We start from the raw sequence: 12,736 nt of genomic DNA on the forward strand, positions 1-12,736 counted from the left end.
GTCCCCCTCTTTATTACTACAGTATTGCGCAGCAAAAAGCAGAAAAGGAAAAAACATGGATGTACGTACCCTTATTTAAAAAATTGTGAATACGAAACAATGCAAAGGGCAACCTCAAAGCAAATTTTAAGCTGCTACATGACACAGTGATGTGCTTTCTGCAAACTGGCAATCCCACTTGTATCTGTCACATAAAAGGACAGCTGCATTGAATAACTTAAAAATGCAGCTATGGAATGCATGACCACTCGCCGTGAAAAAAATGCGCGACCTAACTAACTTTCGGAGATCACTGAAGAACTGCCTGTTCAACAAGGCATACCACAATGATCCATCCTAACTACCAGACAACGAAACTCAATCCTGAATTGAATAAAACCTATCTACACTCGACTACCAAAAAGCCTACCCCATCACGAATAACTTTAGCGCACTACCACTTTATCTCTTATTCCGAATATGAACTCTTTATACTTGACTGCTAAACCTACTATGTCTATCATGATCTTTAATGTAATACCACTTGTAGCTCTCACTCCGGAATGGCGATCGCCATGACGGAACAATGTAAGCCACATTGAGCCTGCAAATAGGTGGGAAAATGTGGGATACAAATGAAACCAAAAAACAGCGGGTGTTTCATATCGATTGTGAATAAATGACAGAGGGGGAGAGGACCTCAGACCAGTGACACTTTTTTAATCAATTAAGATTATATTCGTGTGGTCACAAATGTGTAATCACTGGTCCTCTACCAACCTCCTCCCTCAATATTCGTTAGTGCGCTTTTAATATTTATTAATGCTGAATTTCTCAAACATATTCAGTAAACATTAAACACCACAGCTACTTAGCTTAGCTTATTGCTGCTCCAACCAATGGCTCCCCAACGGCCCCGTTTCGCCACATAGGGCTTCGTCAGGGGAAGAGCACCCTGCAATGTTGCACTGTGGTAGAAATCCGGCAAGCCAATACAGCCGCTGCCAAAATGTGTTCTATAATCCAGCGGAGTGATCCCCCTTTTGTTTTTGTTACTTGGATACAAATGCAACAAATAAATAAATAAAACTTAACAATCTGTAAATTAAGCCATTCTTGAATAAAAGAAAAGCAACACGGAGGTCTTTTCCTATGGATGTAAGAGCAGGGGTCATAGGCTAGGGAGTCAAATCCTTTCAACTGTCTGCACAGGAAGCTCGAAGAAAAAAAAAATGCCACAAAGGCTGAATTCATTTGTCTTAAAATGGAAAGAGTATGGTTATACTGGGATTCCACCCCCCCCCCCCCTACACCCCTGGAAAGTACACTTGCTACTCACAGTGTGTTCAATGTTAGTTCCAAGGCTCCATTCATTGTCTCCTGCCGAGTACAGGTGAGGGCTTGGTTTTGAATGGCAGCTGGTTTGCATCATAACTACATTCACAGCCTCTTCTGTTGAGGGAATCCCTATGAAATTAAACACATATGCAAATACGTTACACAATTAATTCTACGTATGTTTCAAAATAAGAATTTTACATGGGTCCAAAAAAAAAAAAAAAGGCACACCTAGGTGTGTGCAGCTCTTTTACACCTCTTAGAAGTTAAAATGCGTTTTCAGAGGTTAATACTTACTGCATTTTGGAATTCCTAGCTGCAATCTAATTTCTGGCTCTTATCACACAGCTGCCAAGGACCATTAATCTCCCAAGAAATTCAGCAAGGAATAAGCCCATTAAGGGTCTGTATTTAAAACCCTAGAAAAGTTTCAAAGAAGAGCGACCAAAATGATAAAAAGGATGGAACTCCTCCCATATCAGGAAAGGCTAAAGAGGTTAGGAGGGCTCTTCAACTTGAAAAAGAGACGGCTGAGGGGGGGGGGGGGGGGGGGGGGTATATGACTGAGCTCTACAAAATCCTGCATGGTGTGGAACAGGTGGAGGTGAATCGATTTTTCACTCGCTCAAAAAGTATGTTCTTATGTGTGAAGTCCAAAACGGCTCCCATTTTAAGCCTATTTTATGAAAGCAATATAAGCAGGGGCGCAGCCAGACCGGCGGGAGGGGGGGGGGGGGGGTCCAGTGCCCGAGGTGAGGGGGCACATTTTAGCCCCCCCCCCCCCGCCGCCATTATCGACCCCCCCCCCCCTCTCCGTCAACTTTGACGACCCTCTCGACCCCCCCCCTCCTGCCGCCAACCCTCCCCCACCGTCACTGTGGGCTACCTTTGCTGGCGGGGGACCCCAATCCCCGCCAGACGAGGAAGTCCTCTTCTTCACGCGAAGGCAGGGGTCCCCCGCCAGCAAAAGGTAGCCCACAGCGACGGCGAGGGAGGGTTGGCGGCATTGAATGGGCATCAGCAGAGGGGTCCAGGGCCAAATCTATGGGGGCCCAGGCCCCCATGGCCCCACATAGCTACGCCACTGAATATAAGTAGCCCCAACACTGCACAAATTCTCAAGTACAAACATACACCTGCTTCAAAAAGCTGATGTAGATGTGAATGTTTACTCCAGGCGTGTACTCACATATTTTATAAAATATACACTTACATTGCAACTCTACCTCCTCTCCACCCAAATCCTGCCCCCCCCCCCAAAAAAAAGGTTCACTCTTTTCCATTTTCAACTTTAACGAACACGTACAGTTTTATTTAAAAATAAATAAAAACCTTTTCTGTATGTTGAACAGGCTTCACATGCTGGAAAAGCTCTATAAAATTACTTTATAGAAGTCAAATGCAATCCAAACTGGAAAAACAAACAATGTTTACTGTGGGTATAAACTAATAAGGAAAGTTTTAAGAGATTTCAACCAAAGCACTTACAACTATACAAGGGAGAGCCTTCCAATATATCAAATATGAGCTGGCCAACCTAGCACATTTTTTTTTACTTTTAACAATTTTTATTGATGGTTCCAGAACATTAACAATCCACAATACACTCATTGAAAAACAGAACATGCTGAATAATTGCAAGATACTTAATACACCATCAATGCTTTTTAACATTTACTTCCCCCCTTCCCTTGCCCTGAATCCAAAACACACCTTGCAGCAACTAGCTTTCTAAAGCTATCATTGTAGTAAATACACCCTCAGTGCTGTAACATTACTTCCCCCCCCCCCCACCCGACCCCCCCTTTCCACCCCCTTTGTTGAGATCACCTACCCATTACCTATTATAAATCCAAATCTTCCTCCCCCCTTCCAACCTAGCACATATTTTTAATATCATGCATAACTGGGCCAGCTGTCAGACTGACAGGAGAGAGTCTCTGGCGTTGCTGAAGAGCAGAGTCAGATGACTGCACAAAGGCAAAAGAGAGGGTGGGAGGAAGGGGTTTAAAAAGAAAATAAAACAGAACATGTGTAAATGCATGTCCAGATAGTGGAAAGTCCGGGGTCCCTTGAAAAAAAACTTTCAACTATCTTAACATGGTCACATTCTAACCACTGGGGAGGGGGGCTGGGTTTGAGAGTGAGGGTGGGGATAGATGTTAAGGATAGTTTTCTGGATACGGGGCTGGAGGAGTCTAAAAAACAAAACTTTGTGAGGTATTAGTCAACACTGAGGCTTATCTTCTTGTGTTTTGTTATTTGCATATTATTATGATGTGGTTTTCTGGATATTACTACTACTACTATTTAACATTTCTAGAGCGCTACCAGGGTTACGCAGCGCTGTACAAAAACAAAGAAGGACAGTCCCTGCTCAAAGGAGCTTACAATCTAAAGGACAAGAAGGACAAAAGGACAAGGAGTGCAGACAATCAAAAATTGGAACAGTCTAGATTTCTTGGGTAGAGGTACAATGGTTAGGTGCCAAAGGCGACATTGAAGAGGTGGGCTTTGAGTACGGATTTGAAGATGGGTAGGGAGGGGGCTTGGCGTATGGGCTCGGGGAGTTTATTCCAGGCATAGGGTGAGGCAGAAAGGGCGGAGCCTGGAGTTGGCGGTGGTGGAGAAGGGTACTGAGAGGAGGGATTTGTCTTGTGATCGGAGGTTACGGGTAGGGGCGTAAGGGGAGATTAAACCTCATTTAAATGTTTAAAAATAAAAAAAAAAGGGGAGGAGGAAAATCCTGAACAGCTGTGAATAATTTCATGGCACTACAGGCCCAGGAAGGGCAGTTTTTGATTCAGCTGCAATTCCTAATGAGGATAAAATTACCAGACCAAAACAATAAAAATAGAAAACCTGCATACAATTTGGCAACAATAGCTGTATACTTAAGCCAAGAAACAGTCTGTCCTTTTTCAACCAAAACTGTAGATGTACAAATTAATGTAGCACATTAATACAATACACCACAAAATAAAGAACTTACTATAACCAGTTAGATAAGCTTGACACACAGCAGTGACAGCAAGTGCCACACTGCTTTTCCAGAGTACATAGCTGAAATGATCACAATAGAAGATGAATTTTAAGTTAACAGGAAGAGAACCATAGACTCACGTATTTTAAGTCAAAATATTAAATAATATATCAATTCTTCAGAAAATTGCACCTTTTTTGATACTTACGTTCAACATGTGCAAAAGCACAAAATGGGCCACGGGGACAGTAACCTGTTTGTCGCATATCATTGCATTTTGTAGACTTATAGATCTACGAGACATAAAATGCAAGTCTAATTTAGCACATTTAAACACTTTACAAAGATTGTTTTACCAGATATTACTTCTGACTACCAGTGGAGACTAAAAACCATTCCCTGAAATGAGGCAGGTGTGTAAAAAGCAAACCAAAAAGAAGAAATATAATTCTCTCTCACATTTCTTTGCTTGAAACCTGCTAGATTAGTCCAGATATTTGTGTTTTGTCTCCATGTACAGGCAGGATGGCATAGAGAGTAAGAACGTCCCAATGGCATCACTGTACTAAAATGGTAATACAGATGAGACATTTGCCAGTAACTTTTGTCAAAACAATAAAATGAAGTAAATGAAACTTGAAACTCTGAACTGTAAATACAAAACTATCAGCCACTACTCCTAAAGTTCTACCAGAGGGAATGGGAACAGCGAGAACAGATAAGGTGAAAGAACTGGAGAATCTCCCATTATCTCCTAAAATGAACCTACAAACAGTATGCAGAACAGGCTGAAAGGACCCACAGTGGAGCACAGCCCTAGACTTCATAGGAGGATTCTAAATGGGTCTAGCAGGACTCAAAGTTAACAGGTTAAATTTCTCTTTCCATATCATCCTGCTAGGCCAGGCCAAACGTTTGGTTAAGTATCCAAGCCCTGAATAATAAGGGTGGAAGAAAAACGCCTACCCTAAAGGCGGCCTCTTCCTTGGGCTACACACACATCTAATCTAACGTTTGCTGAAGAATACAAGACCAAAATGCCTTCTTGCATACATCCTCTCTGGAAAAACCAACTTGAGTTCCATCCGGGCCACCTCAGCTCCCGTCAAATATGCCTGCAGGGCCAATGAGGTCTGAAGACCCTTCAACAAATATGCTGTAGCCTAACGAAGATTTGAAAGCTATTTCTCCCTTCTATGAACTATTGAACACAAATGGTATGTCAATCTTCCTAAAAGAATTAGCTACTTTCAGATACTGGAGGAATATTCATTGAACATCCAAAAGGTGGAGAACTCTTTCCCCCCTCATCCCTCTCCTCCACCCACCCAACAAGCCTCCTGAGAGAAAAAAAAATTTGAAGTGAATCATATCTGCTTCAAGTGAAAGAAAGAAAAAACAGCACTGGGTGAATGTGACAAGACACATGAGAAAACACTAGGTAGCGATTCCTACTAGATAAGACCCGAAGTTCCAAAATAGCACCTAGTGGAACAATGGCTAACAAGGAGATTGCTTTGAGGAAAATATCCTTTAAAAGACGACTGCCTAAGTAGATTGAAGGAAGGACTCAACAGCCCTTTTTGTGGTGGTCTTAACTCAGCTATTCTATAAGTCTTGACCACATTTCTAGCAGAATTAATTCTGGAGTTTGCATGTTGGCTCAAAACATGATTTCCTAAATATACTGCTGGATAGTTTCATTGGAGCATCTTCTAGTCTTAGTACTGTTTGATAGTATAAATAACTTGTTCACACCATACAGAATTTTATAGACCTCTGTTGGTATCAGCTGTCACTTGTTTCTTCTCCTAACCAGTTGAGCCTTTCTTTTTATAAGAGGACTGATCAGCCCTATAATTGTTTTTCTCATCATTCTGCTGTTTTGAGGTGCAGCTACCCAGAACTGCTTGCAGTACTTAAGTTGTGGCTTCATCATAAATTTTCCCGAGGAGTCTTTCATGTTGCCAAGTGCCTTCTGAAAATCCATATACAATATATTGACCGTCTTGCTTTAAGTTTTTTATTTATACATCTTACTGGAATGTTACTGCCCCATCCTTGACCATTTTTAAATCTAGATTGAAAGCCCACCTCTTTAACATTGCTTTTGACTTGTAACCACTCCCCCACATTAATTGATTTGCTTGCTTTATTTTTGTCTATTAGATTGTAAGCTCTTTGAGCAGGGACTGTCTTTCTTCTATGTTTGTGAAGCGCTGCGTACGATTTGTAGCGCTATAGAAATGCTAAATAGTAGTAGTAGTAGTAGGGTACAGAGAACCAAATTAAGATTCCACTGGAGAAACATAACCCCAAAGAAAGGAAATCGACCCATCTGGGTGAGATGCCATCGAGGACCTCTGGATCTGACCCCATAACAAGAAATAGCAGCAACCTGGTCCTTCAAGGGACTGAAGAGCCAAGAAGGTTTAAAATAGCCAGAATGTCTGTCCAACAAGGCAAGACCACAGCATCCTTGCAAGAATCAAAGTAATCAAACCCAAATCTAAGAGCAGGTTGAGGACTTGTAATTTTATAGAAGGCTAGAATTCACAAAGAATACCCTTCTGCTAGCTAGTCTAAACCATTCAAGAGCCAAGCTGTAAGACATCTGAAATCAGACCTTAAAGCAATCCATGACTGATGGGGGGAAAAACAAGCACATCATCTTTAAGCTCAATAGATCTGCATACCACTGTCTCCTTGGTCAGTCTAGAGTGAGAATGGTGGTCAATGGATGATCCTCTATTTTCCTAAGCATCCTGCTTATCAGGAACCATGGAAGACAAAGAAGTTTGTCCTCTGGCTACAACTGAATGAATGCATTGATTCCTTTGAATCCCTGTTCTCTACAGTGGCTCTAAATTTTGAGCTACGGAGTCCTAGCTTGCCATCAAATTCATCATATTTAAAAGGTGTCCTAGCTCAGCTCCCATTCTCTGAGGTCCAAAGTATTTCTACTGAAGAATTCAGTTTGGAAATTCCACTCCTGCTACGTGAGCCACCAAAAGGTGGAGATTCTGTTCTGTCCCGTCCACAGGAATAAGAGATTCACTTTCTGGGCCACCCAACATGCTTTGCATACTTTCTGCCTGTTTACATAACTCACCACCATGGCATTATCCAAACTACTGTCCCCCTAAGGGCAAGAAATGGATGACAGTCAGACTGACAGCTTTTGTATCTACTCTTTTTTGAATTGCAGTTTTTCTCTTGGACCAAAACCTGAGAGCCACCTTTGACCCTAGTAAGGAGTTTTCCAGTCCAGAAAACCCACATTTAATGTGAGCACAGCCCAACCGGGTGGTTCTAAATCCATTCCCACCAGGAGATTTGTGGGAGCAGATGATCAAGTCAGGCTTTCCATTCATCTGAGGCAGGACAGAGAGATCCATCTAGAAGTCCTGAGATGGCCGGGAAGGGGGGTGGGGGAGAACAACCAACAAATTTAAAACACCTTCTGAAGTGGACACATATGGGCTCTCACCCAGGGGGCCAGCTCCAAGAAGGTTCCCATGGATATCTTGTTATTTCTCTGAATAAAATCCTCAATTCTAGATTTTAATTTGGAAATTCTCTCCTGAGTTATGAATGTTCAACTCTCCCTGGTATTGAAGTAAGCCTCTAGATAATCCATGGATTGGATAGGCAACAGCTGAAGTACTCTGGAAGTGGCCACCCAGCCCTCCTGCTCTGGATTTGGTTCCCATCAGATAATTGTGTAGAAACACCATACACCTTCTCTTCACAAGGTGGCCTTGGAGAAGATCCTTTGAGTACTGACAAACCAGAACAACAGGGGTCTGAACAAAAATTCCCAGTATCAATAATTGAATGCATTCTCTCTCTCTCATCTGCTGAAAAGAGAATACTGGCAACTGTCTTGTCTGCAACATTCCTTCAGAACAGTGATATCCTTAGAAAATTGTGGCAGAGTGGCATAAACCCACATATCTGATCTAGTCTAGCAATACAATTACCATCATGATTCCAGAAAGGCAATATAAGTACATAAGTAATGCCATACTGGGAAAAGACCAAGGGTCCATCGAGCCCAGCATCCTGTCGACAGCGGCCAATCCAGGCCAAGAGCACCTGGCAAGCTTCCCAAACGTACAAACATTCCATACATGTTATTCCTGGAATTGTGGATTTTTCCCAAGTCCATTTAGTAGCGGTTTATGGACTTGTCATTTAGGAAACCGTCCAACCCCTTTTTAAACTCTGCTAAGCTAACCGCCTTCACCACTTTCTCCGGCAACGAATTCCAGAGTTTAATTACACGTTGGGTGAAGAAAAATTTTCTCCATTTGTTTTAAATTTACTACACTGTAGTTTCATCGCATGCCCCCTAGTCCTAGTATTTTTGGAAAGCGTGAACAGACGCTTCACATCCGCCTGTTCCACTCCACTCATTATTTTATATAAAACACCTTCATACGATATATATGTTTGGGGGGGGGGGGGGGGGGGAGGGGAGCGGCTGTTCTTCATCTTTATATTAAGACACCACAATAAGAAAAATATTTAGGGCCAGAAGAACTAATTACATCTTTCAATATACAAAAACTGAAAACCCTCATCTGGCCCTTAGTTACGATAACTTGCAAATTTATTACAAATTGATTATATGACTGTCATGGAACGCCTAGCCACCCGCCTGGGGCTACCCTGCAGTCACTTTGAGGGCCTACCCCCAGCACAGCTCAGGTCCGCCTGCACTCTAGACTAGCTTCCTCCTCCCACCGACTGGGTCGCAACTGCCTCTGGGCGAGTCTATATTGATTTGTAACATTCAGGATAAGAACGGCTGCTACCTTCTTTTGCTGGGTTGAGTTGTAGCACGTAACATTTTTAGGTGTGAGAAGCAAGGTAAGCGGTCCACCAAATCCAACATGGAAGATAAAACAAGGTGACAGACCTTGTAGAAAATTTGGTCTTAATTAAAGGCTCCCAGGAATTCAAATAAACAAATGTATGTTTTCTACGAGGTCTGCCTCCTTGTTTTATCTTCTGCGTATAAAATTTTTATCCTGCAACTTATACGCACCCAATGTATATAACCATAAATTGTAACCACAGAAAGGCAGTATATCAAATCCCCTCCCCCCCCCTTTTTATAAGGAGCAAGACATTAGCAGTGGTGGAGTATGTGCTCCAGCAGCAGACTGAGTGGGACTATGGTCTTCTTCTGGGGGAACAGCAAACACTTCTGGAACAACATAGTTCAACGACAAAGAGACAAGTTATATATAATGCCCATCTTGCTAATTAAAAAAAGACGATCTTATGTTCTTCGGCCTCTGAAAACGAGCCTATGGTTCAGAGGTGGGAGCAATGTATAAGAGATTTGGCTAGGTTTGAGATTGCGACCTACAAGGACAAAATGAAGGGAAACAAACCACATTATGTGGCTTTATAGAAAATAAACTTCCAAGAGACTCTATTGTGTTATGATCAGTCAATAGCGTCAAATCTGCATTCTACTATTCAATGTATTCATCTGGGGTGGGAGATAGGGAGAGTGAGTGTCGGATGGTTGGGTCATTTGGAGTGAATGTGAGTGGGGAAATATGTTTCTCTTTATAAGGTTATTTGGGGTTATAAAGGTAATATGAAAATACAATGTAAAAATATGTTTGACCGGTATAATGTTTAACGATTCTTTTCTTAGAGTTGTTATAATGCCTCTATTGCTCTAATACTAAACACTGGATGGTTGAAGGAGTTTTATATTCTATGTTTTTGATTTGATGTTTTGTTCCAAAAGTTGATTTGTTTTGACTGTATACATTGCACATAAAGTAAAAAGTTAAAAAAAATCCTCACACACACAAAGAGGGATTGGAAATTATTCTCTGAGGTACGTTCTACATCCTTTCCCCACTGATCGCCCCCCTGCTTATACCCATTCCCTGCTGGGCTAACTCTTGGCAATCAGTTGTATATTTCATTTTCCATCATGAAAACCTAGTAACTGAGCCATGTAATTTATAAAATTACGTACAGCCCCCTAATGGTGAAGTAACACAGCAATACCTGTTGCTTTGGGATAGTGACACCCTGTAATTAAACTGGAAAATCCATCCCTTGAATTCTGTTGACAGCAAAATCTAATGGCTGGTTATATTATTATTGCATTTTTATTATTATTACTATTATTGTTTCCAAACCAAAAGAATGTTTGGATACTGCTGCAATCTAACTGCCCCTCTCCTCGCCCCTTCAGGTCAGACACTAACTGTAAGACAGCACAGACACACACAGAGGTAACACAGACACAAATACTTGTGCATGCATATACACACCCAAAGGAAAAGAATTCCATGAGGCGTGTTCCACATTTTCCCCACTTTTATGTTTATGTATTTTATCATGTAACAGCATAGGTTATATAGTATTTTATTAATTGTTAATTGCCTCAAGTGCTCTCCATAGAAGCAGCTGACTAGACAGACCTAAATAAAATACCAACAATTAAATGCTACATTTTGGGTTCATTTTTCTTCAGCAGGATTTCAGATGATCAACACAAATGCTATAATCCTTATGGGCCCTTGATAAATCAAGTATTTAGAATGCATTTATATGCTATAAGTACGATGGATAACAAGAAAAATAAAACGAAAATCCTGCCACAGCATGATACACTGTAGACGCAGAACAAACAAAAGAATCTCTACCTCTGGGTGGAACTGTTGTTCGGTGCGAGAATGGCAGTACTGACAACTATCTCCACTGTCGCACTTCGAGGGCTCACCCCATTCATCTCCATGTTTAACACTGGGGCATGGTGTAGACCTGTTAAAAATAAAAAGGTGAAATTTATTCTTAACTGATAAATTTCTTTTCCTTGATTCCTGCTAGTCCAAACTGGTGGGTTATATCACCCTATCAGCAGATGAAGCCAGAGAATCTGAACTGTTTCAGTGACATCACCAATATAGGGAGTACTGCAATCGTGAACATCTCAGTATGCTAATAAGCAAGCTAACAAGACACCAAAGAAACCTATATACATAATATCTCACCATCCACTGGGAAACCTTCTGCAGACCCCCAAAATCCTAAGGTCTCTTTAATTCCATTGTCTTCCCAGGAGGATTCTAGATTGGTCTAGCAGGACTCAAGTAAAGGAAATTAATTAAATAAGGGAAAGGGGGGAAAGGGAAATGGGACCTGATATATAGTCTGAGGTTTTTGCAACTACATTCAAAGTGGTTTACATATATTCAGGTACTTATTTTGTACCAGGGGCAATGAAGGGTTAAGTGACTTGCCCAGAGTCACAAGGAGCTGCAGTGGGAATCGAACTCAGCTCCCCATGATCAAAGTCCACTGCACTAACCACTATGATAAGAGTAAGTTTCACCTTCCTTACTGTCCTGATAGACCAGTCCAGAATGACAGGATGCAAAGCTTTATTGCTTAGAGCAGGAAGAAAACAAGACCCCCTCCCAAAACTGCTCTTCCAAAAGGCATGCTCCTGGTCTGGACATCAACTCTGAGCTCTAATCAAATATGCTTGCAACTAAAGCCTGACCGAAACGGTGACAAATTGGCTGCTCAGTTTCAGAATAAACAGAAGCCCAAAATGAAACTGGCTAGGCCCCTCCCACAAACCTTCCTCCCCCCTGCCACCATGCATCAGTCAGCCCCCCCCCATATTTTAGGCGCACTGGTGGCCTAACCGGGGCAAGAGCAATTTACAGTTGCTGTCAGCCAAACGGTCTCTGCCGCCAAAATGACCTACAAGACCTTCGGAATCAGACTCGCCAAAATTCAACCTCGACTGCATCCTGAGGAGAAAATCCTACTGCATCAGTCCATCCTGCAGCATCTACTGGAGGCAGAGAAATACCGAGAAGTTCCAGGCTGCACTACTCCCTATACTGGTGACATCACTGAAACAGTTCAAATTTCTCTTCTCATCTTCTGGCATCAGTCTGGGGTGGTCTAGTAGGATAAGGAAATGTACTTTTTTTTTTTTTAACATCACCTAAGCAACTATGCAGCAAAACTGGTACAAATATGGAAAGCTCACATTTTTTGCAATCCAAATATCCACTCCTGCAATTAGATCTTTTCAAAACTATAATGCACAGCTATACAACAGATTTATACAAAGCACTGTAGAGTTAAAATAACATGGAATGCATGCACTGCACAAAAGGAAGAGAGATTTTCCTCCTCCTGCTTTTCCGTAATATAATCAGGGAACCGAGCTTATACTACCACCCTGCAATCTGCACTTCTCTCAACTGAAACTGAACTGAAAAGGGATCAGCAGCTTCAACACACAGCATACACATGCGAACAGCATGTTCTAAACCCAATGGAGAAAATTTCACATGACAGACGTTTCCAAAAAGGCTCAATCAGTACAGGCAATGTTGATTCAACTTTGTTACTCTAAAACTTTTATTGAAAAGT

At 41.7% G+C, this 12,736-nt stretch overlaps 1 protein-coding gene across 3 annotated transcripts in view; it reads right to left on the reverse strand.

The window, feature by feature from the left end:
• The window catches only part of UNKL (unk like zinc finger), a 145,784-nt gene that overhangs the window by 72,974 nt on the left and 60,074 nt on the right, over positions 1 to 12,736 (reverse strand). For 2 of the 3 annotated variants that reach the window (XM_030213076.1, XM_030213077.1), the window contains exons 6-8: positions 10,987 to 11,104; positions 4,509 to 4,593; positions 1,315 to 1,446 (exon numbers count right to left, since the gene is read on the reverse strand). In XM_030213076.1, the coding sequence (XP_030068936.1) occupies positions 1,315 to 1,446; positions 4,509 to 4,593; positions 10,987 to 11,104 (335 nt within the window). Of the gene's footprint in view, positions 1 to 1,305; positions 1,447 to 4,508; positions 4,594 to 10,986; positions 11,105 to 12,736 lie in introns of all 3 variants that reach the window. The other variant, XM_030213079.1, reaches the window with a different exon arrangement.

The sequence above is a fragment of the Microcaecilia unicolor genome, chromosome 8 (assembly GCF_901765095.1).
Source record: "Microcaecilia unicolor chromosome 8, aMicUni1.1, whole genome shotgun sequence".
Lineage (NCBI taxonomy): Eukaryota > Metazoa > Chordata > Amphibia > Gymnophiona > Siphonopidae > Microcaecilia > Microcaecilia unicolor.